General features: G+C 49.6%; 1 protein-coding gene and 1 long non-coding RNA gene across 9 annotated transcripts in view; one reads left to right on the forward strand and one right to left on the reverse strand.

The window, feature by feature from the left end:
• On the reverse strand, window positions 1-13,366 carry FXYD5 (FXYD domain containing ion transport regulator 5). 7 transcript variants are annotated; one of them, XM_064293554.1, is made up of 9 exons: window positions 13,224-13,366; window positions 12,343-12,479; window positions 10,645-10,725; window positions 9,868-9,924; window positions 7,803-7,901; window positions 4,887-4,958; window positions 3,082-3,117; window positions 2,927-3,001; window positions 1-318 (listed from the first exon to the last, which is right to left on the reverse strand). In XM_064293554.1, exons 1-9 carry the CDS (start codon window positions 13,349-13,351, stop codon window positions 269-271), a joined length of 735 nt encoding a protein of 244 aa, XP_064149624.1. In that variant the 5' UTR covers window positions 13,352-13,366; the 3' UTR covers window positions 1-268. The 7 variants fall into 7 exon arrangements, 5 of the variants coding, with proteins under 5 accessions (XP_064149624.1, XP_064149626.1, XP_064149627.1 ...); XM_064293556.1 differs by having other exon boundaries at window positions 12,419-12,479; window positions 13,224-13,325; XM_064293557.1 differs by lacking the exon at window positions 13,224-13,366 and adding an exon at window positions 12,731-12,844 and having other exon boundaries at window positions 12,419-12,479.
• Window positions 12,891-17,264, forward strand: part of LOC135232750 (uncharacterized) — a 14,217-nt gene continuing 9,843 nt past the window's right edge. For both annotated transcript variants that reach the window (XR_010323302.1, XR_010323303.1), the window contains exon 1: window positions 12,891-12,991. This is a non-coding gene — a long non-coding RNA (uncharacterized LOC135232750). The remainder of the gene's footprint in view (window positions 12,992-17,264) is intronic.

A 17,264-nucleotide genomic window follows, 5' to 3' on the forward strand; every position in this document is an offset into this window, starting at 1 on the left:
TTAAGGACCACAGTGCTTTACTTTTGATCTGAACAGAATGCATAACTTGGGGGGTAGTGCCAGGGAGAGCAGTGCTGGGTGGGCAGGGGGCTTGGGGACGTCAGTCCCAGCTCTGGAACCATCTGTGTCTTCCCTTTTATGCTGGGCTTCATACACTGACCACTCTGTAGGCTCTATGAAGGGAGCGAGGAGGCTGGGCACGGTGAGCTGTTGGGGGAGCTCGGTGTTGGGGTGCCAATTAGGCCATCGGCACCCACTTCCGATGGACTCACCTGCAAGAATTCCGACAGAATTTGGACATCTGTCTATATTTGCCACCTGTGGGTGAAGGAAATCATTTGATCATGAGTTGGAACGGTATTGATTATGTGTATGACCTGGGTGCTGGGGAACAAGGCCGATCAATCCCTGCCTCTTGGGGAGCTCAGAGGCAGCTCTACAACCAAGTGAACAAGAAGCCAACACTGGCCCAGCCAGTGTGAGGCCCCTGAGGGAGAGCTTCCCGCATTCACACACAGATAAGCTCTTTGAAAATTCACAATATTTTGTGTATTATTCATTCATTCAGCAAATATGTACTGTGAACCTATCACGTGCCAGGCACTGGGAACACAGGCAAGAACAAGAAAAAGAAAAAAATCTCTGCCTTTGTAGGCCAATATTTTTTAGTGGGGGGGAATCGACAAAGAGAAAAATAACTAAGCCTAACGTATGTGGCGTAGTGGTTAAGTGCTACGGCTGCTAACCAAAGGGTCAGCAGTTCAAATCTGCCAGGCACTCCTTGGAAGCTCTATGGGGCAGTTCTACTCTGTCCTATAGGGTCGCTATGAGTCAGAATCGACTCGATGGCACTGGGTACTGGAAACATATAGATGATGATAAGTCAGACAGTGATAAGTACTATGAAGAAAAATAAAGCCAGGAAGGGGCAGAGAGGTCCAGGGCCAGAGGCATCCTCATGGAGAAAATCAGGCTCACGGAGAAGGTGACATCTGAGTAAAGACTTGAAGGAGGTAGGGAGATGTCAGGTGGGCATCTGGAGGAAGAGTGTTCCAAGCAGAGGGAACAGCCAGTGCAAAGTCCTTGAGGACACAAGTAGGCTCAAGGGACAGCAGGGAGGCCAAGAGGCTGGACCAGAGTGAGTAAAGGGGGTCTTAGGAGCCAAAGGAGATGTGAGAAAACAGTAATCTACCTGTCTCCTGGCTGCTGCCCTGCTTCTCTCACTCCTTACTTCCCTGGCCTCATCTTACCCCCAATCTCCCCCTTGCTCACTCTGCCCTAATGGCCTCCTCACTGTTATTGCAACCTGCTCAGATCAGTCCTGCCTCCAGAGATTTGCACTTGCTGTTCCCTCTCCCTGGTTTTTAAATCACCTTTCTTATCATCAGGAATCAGTTCAGACTTCACCTCCTCAGAGGAAGCTCCTTCTTCACCCCGCTCGGTCCTGTCATGCTGCTTTATTTCCCTCGTAGCAAATATCTTTCTCTGAATCACCCTGTCCATGCATGTAGTTAATTGTTTATTGTCACCTCCCACCAGATGGGAGCTCCCTGAGGGCAGAGACCAGGGTGGCTTATTTCCGCTGTGTCCCCAGCATCACCCAGCACAGGCTGGGCACAGAGTGAAGCCCACAGACATTTGTTATTGGAACAATATGTGGCCTCAGAGCTAACATTCAGGCTCTGCCTTCACGCAGACCTGGGTCTAGTCCTTTCCTGATTCTTATATGCTGTATGGCCTCGGGCAAGCTCCTCAACTCTCTGAGCCCCAAACTCCCCACTGGGGAGGGAACAGAGCCTGACACCAAGTAAGACTCAGTAAACACAAGTTGAACGACTGAGGCAACAGCACCTGACTCCCAGACTCAACGAGTACCAGGCACACATTAGCAATATTCTTCCTGAGTATTAGTATTCTGTCTCCCACCTACAGGCAAAAAAGGTAGTTGTGATCATTTTCCCAATGAGGAAATTGGACAATAGAGGTAAGGAAACTTGGCCTAGGTTATACAGCTTAACTGAGAGGTTGCAAACTGGTGGTTCCTACGTTTTATTTGATGCATAGAAAAAAACAAAAAAATTAGTTGCTTTGCTTGTTATTCTCCATTTGCTCCCTGCCCTGCCCTGCACTGGTCCTAGGAGGCTGACCTGACAGGCCATATGCCCCCAGCCCCTCACCCTCTAGCTCACAACTGCCAGGGAGGCACTGGCAGAAGATTGGAGGGGGCAAGAGGAGAGAGGTTTAGGTATTTGATCCCCAATCCCTTGTGTTCTCCCTGCAGGGCTGCAATGTGGTAGTCCCTGAAGCCCTCTCACTGAGGCCACAGCTCCTGCCAGCAGCCCCCTCCTACAATTCCATCTCTCGCCATGCCCTGGCATAGCCATTACTTCCTTTTACCCCCTCCAGGCTGGGGTGATAACAGCTCTCCTTTGTTGCTAGTCCTAGGGTGCTGCACCATCCCATTACCCAGCTTGTGCCTCTGTAAAAGACTCTCCATTAAACTTGAGTGTCCATCTGTCACCTGCCACAACCCTGACTGACACAGCTGCTAACTTCTAAGCACAGCTCATTCTTAGGCTAGCCTACTGGAGGATAACCGCACAAGAACCAAAGTCCCTAGAAACAGAGCTACTTGCCAACCTGCAACTAACCTCATGACACATGCATAAGTGCAGCTGAGACCAGAAGAACCACCCAGCTGAGCCCAGCCTAAATTCCTAAACTGCAGAATCAAGAGCTAAATAAATGGTTGTCATTTTAAGCCATGAATTTTTGGGGTGGTTTGTATACAGCAATAGCTAACAGATACTACTCATTTAAAATGATCTTTCCCAGGGGTCTTCAAGAACCTAATCCTCAGTCACAGTGCAGGCCAAGGCCTCTCCTTCCCAGTCTCAGTGCCCCTCCCACCCAACCCCATTCTCACTGGTGAGGATGATGATGCCAGTGATGAACAACACAGCTGCAATCAACAGGCCCCTTTTCCGGAGGGTGTCCTCGTCTGCAGAGAGAAAAATGGAGGGGCACAGTCAGAGGAACCTTAACCCTTGCTCCCCTCCCCAACTCCCTACAGTGACTTACCATAGAAGAAGGGGTTGTCCGTAACCTCACCCGACCCTGGATGAGACAGACAGGGAGCAAGTCAGACTTCAGCAAACGTTTGTGGGGTGAATAAGTCAGGTAGAGGAGACACCTGGGTGTCGGACTTGGTACACTTGAAATAAAACCCAAAATTCTCACCGTGGTGCACAGTCTGGCTCCCGTAACCTCTCTTACCTCATTTCCACCACTCTCCCCATCACTCGTTATGCTCCAGTCCCACTGGCATTCCTGCTGTTGAACATACCAGGCACTTCTTACTTCAGGGACTTTGCACTGGCTGTTCCCTCTGCATAGAACACCATTTCCACAGACATCCACACGGCTCTCTCCCTCACCTCCTTCTCAGTGAGGCCTTCCCTGGCCCTGTATATAAAATACGCCCCCCAGTTACTCTAACCCTAACCTTGCTTTATTTTTCTTGATTGAAACTTAAAATCACCTGACATATATTTATTATGTTTGTTATTCACTGTCTCTCTCTCCCCCACTAGAATGCCAGCTCCATGAGGCAGAGATTTTTGTTGGTTTTGTTCACCGCTATGTCCCCAGCACCTGGCACACAGAGGACGCTCAATGAATATTTGCTGAATCAGTAAATAAATGAATGGACTCTCTATGTGACCTGTGGGCATATCATTTCCATTTGTTCACTGGGGATTGACTGGGCTGAGAGTAGAGGATAAGATCATGAGAGGAAGAATCAAGGTGTCCCTATAAACAGAGCTCCCTGATGACTTGTGTCATGGATTGAATTATGTCCCCCCAAAAATATGTATATCAACTTGGTTAAGCCATGATTCCCAGTATTATGTAGTTATCTTCCATTTTGTGATTGTAATTTTATGTTGAGAGAATTAGGGTGGGATTGTAACACCACCCTTACTCAGGTCACCTCCCTGATCCAAAGTAAAGGGAGTTTCCCTGGGGTATGGCCTGCTCCACCTTTTATCTCTCAAGAGATAAAAGGAAAGAGAAGCAAGCAGAGAGTTGGGGAACTCATACCACCAAGAAAATAGCTCCAGGAGCACAGCACATCCTTTGGACACAAGGTCCCCGCACCTGAGAAGCTCCTCTACCAGGGGAAGATTAAGGACAAGGACCTTCCTCCAGAGCCAACAGAGAGAGAAGGCCTTCCCCTGGAGCTGACGCCCTGAATTTGGACTCGAGAAAATAAAATTTTCTTTGTTAAAGCCATCCACTTGTGGTATTTGTTTATGGCAGCACTAGGTGACTAAGACAACCTGCAAGTGGCCTCAGATACATGAGTAAGTCCAGCAGAGACCAGAAGAACCACCCAGCTGAGCCTAGCCTAAATTTCCAAATTGTAACATCAAGATCTAAATAAATAATTGTCATTTTAAGCCATTGAGTTTTGGGTTGCTATGTATGCAGTATTTATTTATTTATTCATTCATCTATTCAGACATTTATTGCATGCCTACCCTGTACAGAAGAGCCCTGGTGGTGGTCGGCTGCTAACCAAAATGTCAGCAGTTTGAACCCACCAGCCACTCCTTGGGAGAAAGATGTGGCAATCTGCTTCTGTAATGATTACAGCCTTGGAAACCCTATGGGGGCAGTTCTACTCTGTTCTAAAGGGTCACTATGAGTTGGAATCAACTTGACAGCAAATGGTTTGGTTTTTCTGGTACTCTGTACAGTCTCGAATTCATTTATTCACCTAACACATGTTTATCGAGGACCTACTCTGCGCTGTGAAGCGCTGGAAGTACACAAATAAACAGAAAACAGCCTGTTCCCAGTCTGGGAAGGAAGTCACTTACCAGCTGTCCTGGGAGTAGGGGAGTCTGTCCAGATGTCTTTGCTTGGGGATCGTCTCTTGGAGAGCGTGGTGTCTTCAGTGAGATCAGCAGAGTGGCCAAAAGAAGGCAGGGGGCAGGAGTGAGCCATGGAAGCATAAACAAGGGGCTTCACTGAAAGTCTGTATTTGAGAGAAGCCCTCTCCCATGCCTATACATCAGGTGTGCAAAACACGGGACATCCTCCTTCCTCCTACCCATGGAGGCAGCAAGTAAGGTGGGTGTTAAATATTCAGGTAAGCCTGCACCTGCTGGTTAAGGCTGGCTGCTTCATCCCCCAAGGTCCCCTGCCCCCTCCCCCAGGACCTCCTCCACAACTAAAGGATAACACTTGGCATAGCCAAGGAGGGGGACCTCCAGAACTTTCATGCCCAGATATGCTGTCCAGAGATGCTTATTATAAAACATTTTGAATATCACCTCTTCTTCCCCCAGACCAAAAATACCAGACAGTTCCTTTCTTCAAAAAAGAAAATCAATGCCCCAAAGAAAAGAGCTGCCCTCTGGCACTGAGAAATGTCCCTAGTGAAGTGGTCACCCCTGTATGATGCCCCAATGTGAAGCCAGTGGGTGGAGAAGTTGTCCCATGAGCCCCAAGTTCCCCAGTCCCCCCTCAGTGCCTCATCCCCTAAACATGAGCAGACAGCCAAGGATCACGAGATGTTCAGGGAAAGCCTTGCCAGGAAGAAGGTATATGTGAGATCAGCAGTAAGGACAAAGATGCCAAGATCACAGAGAATGTAAAGGACAGCCATGGGAGTGTGTGGAGTTTGTGCACACTGGAGCTAGAGAGCCCGGGTTCAAATCCTGGTTCTGCCACATTTAGCTATGTGGCCTAAGGCAAGTCAGGTAACCTGTCTGGGCCTCAGTTCCCTCCCCTGTAAAATGGGGTATCAATAGTTACCACCACCTAAGGTGATTGTGAGCATCAAATGAGCCAATGGGTAAAAGCCAAGCATGGTGCCCAGCACCGAGTAAGCTCTCTGCAAACACTAGCCATTGTTGTTACTTTCTGCTGGGGGTCCCTCCCTTCTAGGAGGAGCGCCCCCTTTCTTGGGAACTACTGCCCCTTTCCCATGCCATGTGGCTCCAGTGGTAGCTGTCAATTGTACCCCAGGCCACAAAGGGATCATGAGACCCCAGTCCAGCCAATATGGGTCCACCCTGGAATCTTTCAAATCCCAAGCAGGTATTTTGAATGATGAAGCTGGGTAGCTATGAGCTGGGCGATGCCAGGAATTATTTCCCTGCCATGCAGAAGTGAAGCCAAGCACAAGAGCAGCAAAGATGAAGGAGGAAGAGAGGCTCTGGGGGCTTTCATGTCCAGGTTTTGGACAACTTCAAGGCTCAGCTGTGCTTTTTACTCAGTTCTATGACCCCTTTGGTCCAGGAGAGACCCAGTTACAGTTCTATCATGTATAACCAGGAATATGGACTAATACTTAGAGTAATTCAAATCAGCAAGGACTCAAAAATACATAAATTCAGAAACACGAAAATGTTCCAGTGATTGAGAAATAGGACACAACCATTCCCCCCGCCCCGATTTTTATGCCAAATCAAAAAGGTGCTCTTCCCCAAGACACTTTATTTCCACCTGTTGAAAGACAAATTATGTAAGAATGAGATGTTGACCACCATTGCTGGAAAACTGTTGTAACAAATCATAAAAATCTGCAAGGGGAATGGCACAACCTTGTAGGTGGTGCTCTTGTGTAATGTCCACTCTGCACAACCGTGAGCACTTAGGGGTGGCCCAAGCTACAGTACTTCGCACTGGGTTTGCCTCCTCACACAGGTATTGAAGGCCACCTGTTGCATTCATCTCAGCTCAGCAACCTTTCCCATTCCTTCTGGTAACATTCGCTCACTTGTCCTAAAGGGAACCATCTCTCCTCCAACTCTTGGTCTATATGGCTCAGGCAGAGCTGATCTCCTTCTCAGCCCAAGATGGGTCAGGCCTGGCCAATCAGATCAGTCCATTTCCTAGGCTCCATTGGGTCAGACTGGACAAGTGCCCTGAGCTGGGCCAATGAGAATCAATCTAAACGTGTTTATTCAAGGAGGAAGGGATAAAGTTGCTCACCGTGACACTGTGTGTATGGCAGAAAAATCTGGAAGCAACCAAGATACTCATCAAGAGGTATGTGACTACATTAACTCAGTAATTGTGGCTAGGTATATTGGAAAAGAGATACTCTCTAGCTTTTGCGTGTGTGACCTAAACTTAGAACTACGAGACCATTTTTATTATCCACAGGGGAAAAACCACCTGAGAACAAAGACAACAGAGCCAAAAGAGAGACCAAGTCAGCCGTGGTGACATGGTTGGAGCCCCTTAATCCAGGTATGCCTGAAACTGGACTTTACGGAACTTACATGGCCAATAAATCTTTTTTTTCTTAAAAGTTGGGTTTTACGTCTTTTGTGGCTAAAAAAACTTCTGCTCTAGTATTAAGAAGACATACACAAAGGAAACACCCATAGCCACAAATTCAGCACCAGCCCTGTGAGAGGATCCAAACAAAAGAGGGTCCCCAAGTCTATCAAGTTTGGGAAATGTTGCACAACTAGGTGAACTCCCTTGGGGATGCTCACTGCAAATTAGCTTTTTAAGGACTCTGAGAAGTCCTGCCATAAAGAAGCATGTTTAACGTTAACTCAGGGCTTCCCCAGCACTTTTGACCATAGCCCAATATATATATATATATATATATATATATATATATATATATATATATATATATATATACTTTTCTTTTTTCAAGTGTATTAACAATTCCCCAGATGGGTGCTCTGAGAAACGTGTTTGGGGAAAGGCCGACCTAGACAGAGAACTAAACAAAAATTTCATGTGGAGTTCTTAGTCCCAGGCTTTACCTTCCTTGCCCGTCACGTCCATCTGGTCCTCTGTTGTTAGAAGCTCATCCTTCACCGTCGGTTGCCGGGTCTGGGCCTTGGTCTGGCTCTGTGTTGTTTCTAGGGGAGAACGACAAATGTGTGAATTAAGGAAATAAAGATCCATAAAACAGCAAGGGAGCCCTGGTGGCACAGTGGTTAAGAGCTCGGCTGCTAACCAAAAGGCTGGCAGTTTGAAGCTATCAGGCGCTTGTTGGAAACCCTGTGGGGCAGTTCTACTCTGTCCTATAGGGTCACTATGAGTCGGAATCAACTTGACAGCATTGGTTTTTTTTTTGTTTTGTTTTTTTAGGACAGCAAGGGACCATCTCCCCTCTATCAATTGGCAAAAATCAGACACGTTGATAAATCTAGTGTTGCTGTGGGATGGGCAATGTAAGTCAGGGACTACCTGTACACTGCTGGCATGAAAATTGGGGCAGCCAGTTAAGAAAGCAATGCTTTACAACAAGTTTAAACGTTCATGTCCTGTACCCCATAGTGTTATAAGTAAAAGCAGGGGCTCAGGAGCTAGGTGACTGGGCTCAAATCCCATCTGCATTGCTGGCTTGCTGTGAGATCTTGGACAAATTACTCAGGGTCTCTGTTCCATTATCTGGGAAATGAGGATAGTAGCAGCTTTAACACATAAGGATCTTGTGAGGATAAATGAGTCGACACAAGTTCTAAAGAACCGTGCCTGGCACATAGTAAGTTCTAAACGTGTTTGTTCACGGAGGAAGGGACAGGTTGCTCCCTGTGACACTGTGTACAGCAGAGTCTGGGAGCAACCAAGGTACCCACCAAGAGGTGCGTGGCTACATTAACTCGTGAACTGTGGCAGACACCCCGTGAAGTACCGCACAGCAGGGAAAATGGGCAAGGGGGAGCCTTTCTATAGCAATGTGGGAAGAGCTTCTAAACATGCTACCCAGGGCAGTAAAAGCCCAAAGCTGCAGGACAGCACTCAATGACATCCTTGAGCTCATGCAGAAATACCACACAGTGTATTTTCTCCAGTACGACGTACAGGTAGTCCCTGACTTAAGAAGGGTTCCCTTACGACAACGTAAGTCAAATACCTCTTTATTTATTTATTTTAGTTTTCAACATTTTTGCCTTTTATTATCAGTAGCTTTATAAATCCGATCTTTATGTGTCTTTGAGGGCTGGAAACATTTCATATAAACATCTGAGAATGATAACATCAGCAAATTGCATGCTGCAACATTGTATGTAGTACCTATTACTAACAATACGATGCTAAAAAAAAAAAACAGATGGTAGTAAGTACGGTTGGTGATAACTCGGAAACATTGTAAGCGGGGGGCTACCTGTATCTATTTACATACCTGCTTGGGATATATCATTGGAATTACCCCGATGATAATAGTGGGGGAGACCTCTCAGAGATGGGGTAAAGGACAAGGATTGGGGAGCACAGAAAAAGGGATTTAGTCATACGTTTGTACCACCTACAGTATATTTATGATTTCCAAGAAGAATGTGTTTATGTACTACCGTGTCATTAAACATTAATTGAAAAAAAAAAACATATAACATTATGTTATAATCTAAGAAAAAGTTCAAAAATATTTGAAAATTCAAAAAAGGAGAGAAAAGGATGAAATGAATGGGGTTGGCACACAGGGAGCTTCGGGGGTGTTTGCAAAGATCTGTTCCTTGGCTGGAAACGCCAGTGGCGTAGTGGTTAAGTGCTGTGGCTGCTAACCAAAGGGTCAGCAGTTCAAATCCACGAGGCACTCCTTAGAATCTCTATGGGGCAGTTCTACTCTGTCCTATAGGGTCACTATGAGTAGGAATGGACTCAACAGCAATGGGATTGGTTTGCTTTTTTTTATTCCTTGACCTGGGTGGTGGTTACACAGGGGTTTGATTTAGAGTAATTGAAGTTTTACATGTATGGTTTTTGTACTTTTTATTTAAAGGAGCAGAGGACTCAGAGCTGGGAGGCTGAAAAGGGTAATCAAGGACTCAGGGTGTCAAAAGACTCACCTCCCCACCCCCTACCCCTGCCCCCACTCACCATCGGTCTTTTGAGTTGAGGTCTGAGGGGTAGACTGGAGTTCTGGGTGGACTGTGTCTGCAGTCAGGAGATAGGAGTCAGGGAGAGAAGAGAGAAAAAATGGGGGGAAGCTCCAGGGATACAGATTTAGGGGGATTCTCATGGCAATTCGGTAAAAGTTTGAAGTGATGGGAATGACTCAGTTAATCTAGCCATTTGCTAATTGTGCCCATATTGCACCTCATTCCCCACAGATGGCCATTCCCCCTACTCGGTACCCAAAATTCCTCTGGGGAACCACTCTTCCCAGACTCTCAGTCCACTTCATTCAGTGGGGCAGGCACCAGCCCATTTAGAAGTTGAACATGAGCCCCTGGCCAGGCCAATCAGAGCATTCCATGCCTGTGACCACAATGATTGGCTCAGGGGTGACCATGTGACCTGAGCCTGGCCAATGACACTCAATTCTGAGATATTTGCGGGAATGGGGAAGAAAGAAGTCTCTTTCCTCTGGATTCTTAACAGGTAGGATAGAAGCCCTGGGCTTCTGAGAGTCACATTTGGGAAAGCCTGCCTGAGAATGAACCCAATACAGAGAAAACAGAAGCAAGAGATAGAGCCAGGTTCCTGATAGCATCATTGGAGCACCTAGATTCAGCCATGCCTGAAGGTCTATCCCTGGACTTTTCAGTTACACAAGTCTATAAATTCTCCATTTAGCCAAGTCATTTTGAGGTTATTTGCAATGATAGGATCTGTCCTATCGTTATCTTTATACACCTGTCCCTCTTTCCTCACCTGTGACTTGAGTCAGGACGTGACTGTCCGTAGTGTCTGGTTCCATTTGAGGAATGGGTGTGGTCTTCTCCAACACCTGTCCTGTGGAATTAAGGATGAGAAGTCATGGTGGGGGAGGTCTGCTCTCCCCTTTCCCACCAACCATCCCTCCCCTTCTGAGATCTTAGGGGTAACTCAGGAGGTCCTGTCTGCTGGGAGAACCGTTCAACTTTGCCACATCAACACTGTCTTAGTCTGAAGCTTTGATGAAATCTGTTCAGCATCATAGCCACACACAGCTTCCACTGGTAGACAAGTGGTGGCTACGCTTGAGGTACATTGGTCAGGAATCGAACCTGGATCTCCCTCGTGGAAGCCGAAAATTCTACCACTGAACCCCCACTGCCCTCTCATGGGGCTACGGAGAGGGTGAAATGAGATGGAGCAGGGAAAGGGTCTCCCTCACTGTTTAGCGCAGCAGCAGTGCTGGATACGACCACTGCCCCTCCCCCCCCCCGCTCCAGATGCCAGCCTCTCCCTCTTGGGCCATCACAGCACCCCTGGTGTCTCTCCCCCTGTCCTGCCATTCACAGCCTGTTCCCCACACAGCCAGAGGGAGCCTGGCAGCTCCTGAGTCAGATCAGGGCCCTCCTGGCTGAGCCTTCTCCTGGCTCCACCTCACTCCAGGACAAAGCAAAGTCCTCACCACAGCCCATAAGTTCCCCCTTTATCTAGTCCCTGGTCACCCCTCTGCCTTCTCCTCTTCCCACTCCACCCCTTGTTCACCCCAGCCCAGACTCCCAGCCTGCCTGCTGTTCCTCAAACTCACCACCCCCAAATACCTGCAAGGCTTATTCCCTCATCTCCTTCCAAGTGTTTGCCCAAATACCACCTCCTCGTTGAGGCCTTCCCTGATCTCCCTATTTAATCCTTATTACCCTTCTCCATAGACTTATCACCTTCAAGCATACTATATAATTTACTAATTTATTGTTCATTGGCTATCTTTCCCCACTAGAATGTAAGCTCCTGTTTTGCTCACTGCTATTTCCCCTGGTGCCTAGAACAGGGTTTGGCAAGTAGTAGATGTTCGATAAATATTTGTTGAATGACTGAAAAAAGACACGAAAGCCATTTTATCAAAGAGAAATGGGAGCAGCTTCAGAGGTGTGTATACTCTGGGCTCTGGGGGCAGGCAGGATTGTTGTAATCCCAGCCCTTCCACTTTCTAGCCTCTAGCACAGGGTGTTTCCCCTCACTGAGCCTCAGTTTCCTTATCCATAAAATGGGCATGCCAATATGTACAATAAGGTAGGGTTGAAGCCAAAACAGGATGACACATAGAGCACCTGTCACCCAGATCATGCCCACAAACCACAGTTACTGCCTCTGGGGACCGTTTACCAGGCAGGACTGAGACGTCTTGCTCTTTGAACCAGTGCCAGCTCACCCTAACTAACTGTGCCTCGCCCAGGGGCTCAGGAAGCTGCTTTGCTGAGAGCCCAGGTTTCCTGGCTACCCGGTAGAAAACCAACACCCATCTTCCCGCCAAATCAAACTCAGCAAGTTCTTCTTGGAGGGGAAATGGAGGGTGCTCAGCAGGACATGGTCTGGCCAGACTCGCTGGAAGCAGCCACGCAGGCCTGAGGTGTTCAAGGAGGGCTAACCCCACCCCCTGCAGAGGGATCCCCAGTTCATAGGGCAGAAAGCCACACTCACCAGCTGCCCACCCAGCAGCACACTCAGGGCGCAGCTTGGGGCTCGGAGAGCAGGGCGGACAAGGGCTGGGCCTTACCTCTGGTAGGGAAAACCAGGCCAAGGATACTGAGGAGACACAGGCGACCAGAGGGTGACATCTACGGGGCGAGCCAGAGCTGGGGTCAGTCACGATGCTAGTAAGGCAGGCCCGAGCAGCCACCACCCTGGGTGGGGGGATCCTGCAGCCTCGGCCCTCCCCTCCCAAACAGCCACCCCTGGCCTCAACGACCTCATGCCAACACAAACAGCCAACTGGGGGGTGGGCTCTGAGGCACCGGGTCCCAGGCGGCCACCCCTTCTTCTCCCCTCAGATCCCTAAAGAAAACAAGGAGCATCAGACCAAACTGACCTTTCAGGGATGCTCTGAAGGCTGCCCGCCCGGCCCCCGCGCCTGGCCCAGGGTGGCTGTGACAGGGGCAGGGAGGGGTCTGGAGCACAAGGAGATATCTCAGGGGGCCTCTTTCCTCCCCGGGGCCTGTCCCCAGAGCACAGAGCGGAGGAGTCAGCAAGAAGGGGGAAGAGGAAGAGTGAGTAATATGCTCCCGTCTTGTAGGAAAAAGTGAGCTGGTGTCACGGGCCGCTGTGCGGGGACAAGAGAACAGGATGCTGGGTAGGTCTGGTAGGACTGGTTCCAGAGGGATGGAGGGGAGCTGGGGAGACCGAGGCACAGGAGGGGGACGGGCAGTGAGCAAGGCAGCCCAAGGCAGTAACAAAAGAGGGCGCAGAGAGGAGCAAGCCTGAATGGGGGCAGAGAGGCACAGAAAAGTTCAGTCTTCTACCCACCTGAGCCCGGCCTGGGGCAGAGGGGCGGCGGGTGGAGGTGGGTGGGAGGAGGGACTTACGTCAGAGCTGGGGGTCGCGAGCCGGCTGGGCAGTGTCGTAGGGAGAGGGCAGCCGAGGTAGCAGCGTTGAGGCGGAGGGTGTGGCCAGGGGAGCGCTGGCGGGCGGGGACCCGGACCGGCTCAGTCATTTCCTTTTGGGTTTCCTGGTTTCAGAGCCCGGGGTGGGAGCAGGAGGGGGGGAAGCTGAAGACGACGGGGGGTAGGGGCGAGAGGCGGGGTAGTGGCCCCCACCAACCGGGTCTGGGGCTGGGGAACCCGGGCAGGCAGGTCCTGGGTGGGTGGACTCCTCTGCGGAGGGGAGGAGGGGGCGACGCTAGGGAAAGGGGAGGAGGAAGGGGAGGGGAGCGAGTCTGGCCGGAGGGACAAGGCAGGAGGATGTCCTGGGGAAGGGGCTAGGATGGGGTCGCTGAGGGAACGGAAGCGTTAGGACGGCTGGGGGAAGGGAGGGGGCAATTCTGACGCCATTGAGGGAGGAGAGGTTCTGAATTAGGGGAGGGGGCTCCTCGGGACGTTGGGGGAGGGGAAGGAGGCCGAGAACGAGGGAGGGGCAACTCCGGGGACAGCTGCCCCAGGTTCAGTCCGCGCGTCCCCCCCAGTCCGTTACTTCCCCACAGACGAGAACACACAGACAGACAGGAGAAAAAAACAAATGCACATTTATTAAGCTCACGACAGAGACACCGAGGGATCCGGGGAGCGAATCCTCGGGCAGATGACGGGGAGGTGAACGGGAGAGGTACCCGGGGATTCTGGATAGCTGGGGGTGGACTCCCGAAACGCCCGAGCTGGAAGCCCGAGTCCCTGGGTCTGGGATGCAGACAGGATCTTTGGGGGATCGGCATTGCCAAGGCCTGGGGAGGGGCGGCGGGGTGCAGCGGCTCCAGCCTCGAGGTGGGTGTGGCGGCTCATTCGGGGGAGCGCTCCCCGGCGCAAGCCTGGGGTCCCCACCGCCTCCACCCGGGCATCAGGCTCCTGCACTCAGGCAGGGACAGCTGTGGAGGTGCCGGGGGCTGGTCTTACACGCCGCCGCCGCCAGGGGCTGGAGAGAGAGAAAACTGACATCAGCGACCAGAGGGGTGGGAGCAGTCCCCCTCCCCAAGGCCCGGCTGGTGGCCCTCGAGCCCATAAAAGTGGGGCCCCTCCCAGGAACTGTCACCCTTGGGCTGGCACTGGGGAGCTGTCCTGCCCTACCAAGCCCTAATGTCTGGTCTATATGGGGACACTTCTGTGGCTTCCATCCTGCCTCACAGGGGCTCTAGGGGACACTTCTCTGATGAAGCTAGACCCCCAGACCAACCCAGGCTTTTCTGAGGCCAGCTTCCAGCCAGAAAGGGAATCCCCACCCCTTCCTATGCCCCATCTCTCTCCTACACTCTCCACCTCCCTCTTCTACCCTCCATCCCTCCTACACTGGCACCCCTCTCCTACAGCCCCAATCCCCCTCTGCACCCCCGCCTCTCTCCTACACCCTGTATCCTAAATATTTGGATACAAAAGGAATTCCCTCCATTTCCTGCCCACTTCTAACTATAATTTAATTAGGGCAAGTTGATATATTTTTAAACTGTACCCAGGTTCCAGGGCTAAGTACACACCTCCGTCTCCCCCACAAAATGCTTCTTCCTTGGGTGGATCTACATCATTCACACCCATTAATGTTTTCAGGTCCACTTAAAGGAATGTGAAATGTATGAAATCCACACCAGATTCCCCAGGACACTGAGTACCTCAAGGCCCATATTTTTTAGTTATAAGAACTTTATAAAAGGCAGAGATTCCCAGCTCTGGTTTTATTTAAGTCCCTGAAAAGGAAGCAATCCCACTAAAAACAGGTCAAAACAGTCTTACATGATTAAAATAAGCGCCTTCAAGAGTCACAGTCTTTCATGTACACACTTCACCCCACCTTCGCCCTCCATCTCCTGCCATGGTCCTTTATACTTTCCATCCATCTACATCCACCATCCTCCTCCCACACCCTCCACTCTCCCTACACCACCCACTTCTCCTACACCCCACCCCCACCTCACCGCCATCCCCCCTTTCACCTTCATCCTCCTCTTCAATCCCATAACCTTTATAGACCCTAACCCCTTAGATATTCCCAGACCCCCATACCTTCATCCCCCTCTTATACTCCCATTATCCTCCTCACCTCCACTCCCTCCTGCATTCTTCCCCTGCTCATACCCTATCCACCTCTACATCCACATCCCCTTTCAAGACCCCCACTCCTTTGCTACACACCACACCTCCTCCTACCCCTACCTCCTTCTCTGCCTCCAGCCCCCTTACACCCTCCCATCCTCCTCACTCTTTATCCATGTCCTTACCTTCCGTCCTTTTCATGCTTGCTCCATCCTCAGACTCCCTACATCCCTGTATTCTCTGTGTCCCACATCAGTGGTTTTTGATCTGTGTCGTATGCTTCTCTCTTTCCGTTATTTTGACACAGTCATTCAGGACTTCATCTGTCAGTCTTTCTATCTCTCGGTCATTTGATCCTCCATCTGCCCAGTGGAACAATGAAGTCTAGAAAGCACTCTATCTTCCTGTCCTCTCAAGCGCTCAACTCTTGGCATTCTGACTAGCAGAAGGCCTTTTCCCACATGGGGCCCCTCTGCTTGTGGGTTTGTGGCTTTCTCCCCTGTGAAATTAGTTCATCTTTGCTTTTATAGGCTAAGGTACTTGTTTCCGGGAAGCTTTGTGAGCTCTTTAGGACATTTCACGTCCCACTGAACCTGCATGGCTGAGCATTTTTGATCTGCAGGGTTTAAGCCTCCTACTGAATTTTCCCACATACATCTAATGCCTTTGCATGGCCCCATTCCCAGCTACATCGAATGCAACCCCTATTCTGTTGTTGTTAGATGCCGTCGAGTTGGTTCTGACTCACAGCAACCCTATGTACAACAGAACGAAACACTGCCCGGTCCCGCTTCATCCTCACAATAGCTGAGCCCATTGTTGCAGCCACTTGTTCAGAGTCTTCCTCCTTTTCATTGACCCTCTACTCTACCAAGCATGATGTCCTTCTCCAGAGACCGGTCCCTCCTGACAACATGGCCAAAATACTGGAGATGAAGTCTCGCCATCCCTGCTTCTAAGGAGCATTTTGGCTGTACTTCTTCCAAGACAGATTTGTTTGTTCTTCTGGCAGTCCATGGTATATTCAGTACGCTTCACCAACACCACAATTCAAAGGCGTCAGTTCTTCTTCGGTCTTCCTTATTCATTGTCTAGCTTTCACAAGCATATGAGGTGATTGAAAATACCATGGTATCATGAATTGAACTGCGTTCCCCAAAAATATGTGTCAACTTGGCTAGGCCAAGATTCCTACTATTGTGTGGTTGTCTTCCATTTTGTGATCTGATGTAATTTTCCCATGTGTCGTAAATCCTAATAATCTCTGCCTGTGGTTAATGAGGCAAGATTAGGTTATGTTAAAGAGGATCAAGGTAGGGTGAAATACCTTTACACAGATCACAGCCCTGATCCATGTAAGGGAAGTTTCCCTGGAGTGTGGCCTGTTTATCTTAGGTGAGATAAAAGGCAAGAGAATCAAGCAGAGAGACAAGGAAACTCATGCCACCAAGAAAGAAGCTCTGGGGGGGAGGAAGCACGTCCTTTGGACCTGGGGTCCCTGTGCTGAGAAGCTCCTAGATCAGGGGAAGATTGATGACAAGGACTTTCCCCAGAACTGACAGAGAAAGAAAGCCTTCTCCAGGATCTGGCACCTTGAATTTGGAATTCTAGCCTCCTAGACTGTGAGAGAATAAATTTCTGTTAAAGCTATCCACGTCTGGTATTTCTGTTATAGCAGCACTAGATAACTAAGACTCATGGCTTTGGTCAGGTGCACCTTTGTCTTCAAAGTGACATCTTTGCTTTTTAATGTTTTAAAGAGGTCTATTGCAGCAAGCTTGCCCAATGCAACGGGTTGTTTGATTTCTTGACTGCTGTTTCCATGGGCATTGATTGTGGATCCAAGTAAAATGAAATCCTTGACAACTTCGATGTTTTCTCCATTTATCATGA

Source organism: Loxodonta africana, chromosome 11 (genome assembly GCF_030014295.1).
Source record: "Loxodonta africana isolate mLoxAfr1 chromosome 11, mLoxAfr1.hap2, whole genome shotgun sequence".
NCBI classification, from domain to species: Eukaryota; Metazoa; Chordata; class Mammalia; order Proboscidea; family Elephantidae; genus Loxodonta; species Loxodonta africana.

Bases quoted from the DNA above. Each gene is read 5' to 3' on its own strand.
- FXYD5 (XM_064293554.1), bottom strand. From the start codon at position 13,351: ATGACTGAGCCGGTCCGGGTCCCCGCCCGCCAGCGCTCCCCTGGCCAC. The intron at 9,925-10,644 runs GTGAGGAAAGAG...TCCTGACTGCAG, and splicing joins CGTCCTGACTCAAGTCACAG to ACACAGTCCACCCAGAACTC. The intron at 4,959-7,802 runs GTAAAGCCTGGG...ATCTCACTGAAG, and splicing joins GGACGTGACGGGCAAGGAAG to ACACCACGCTCTCCAAGAGA.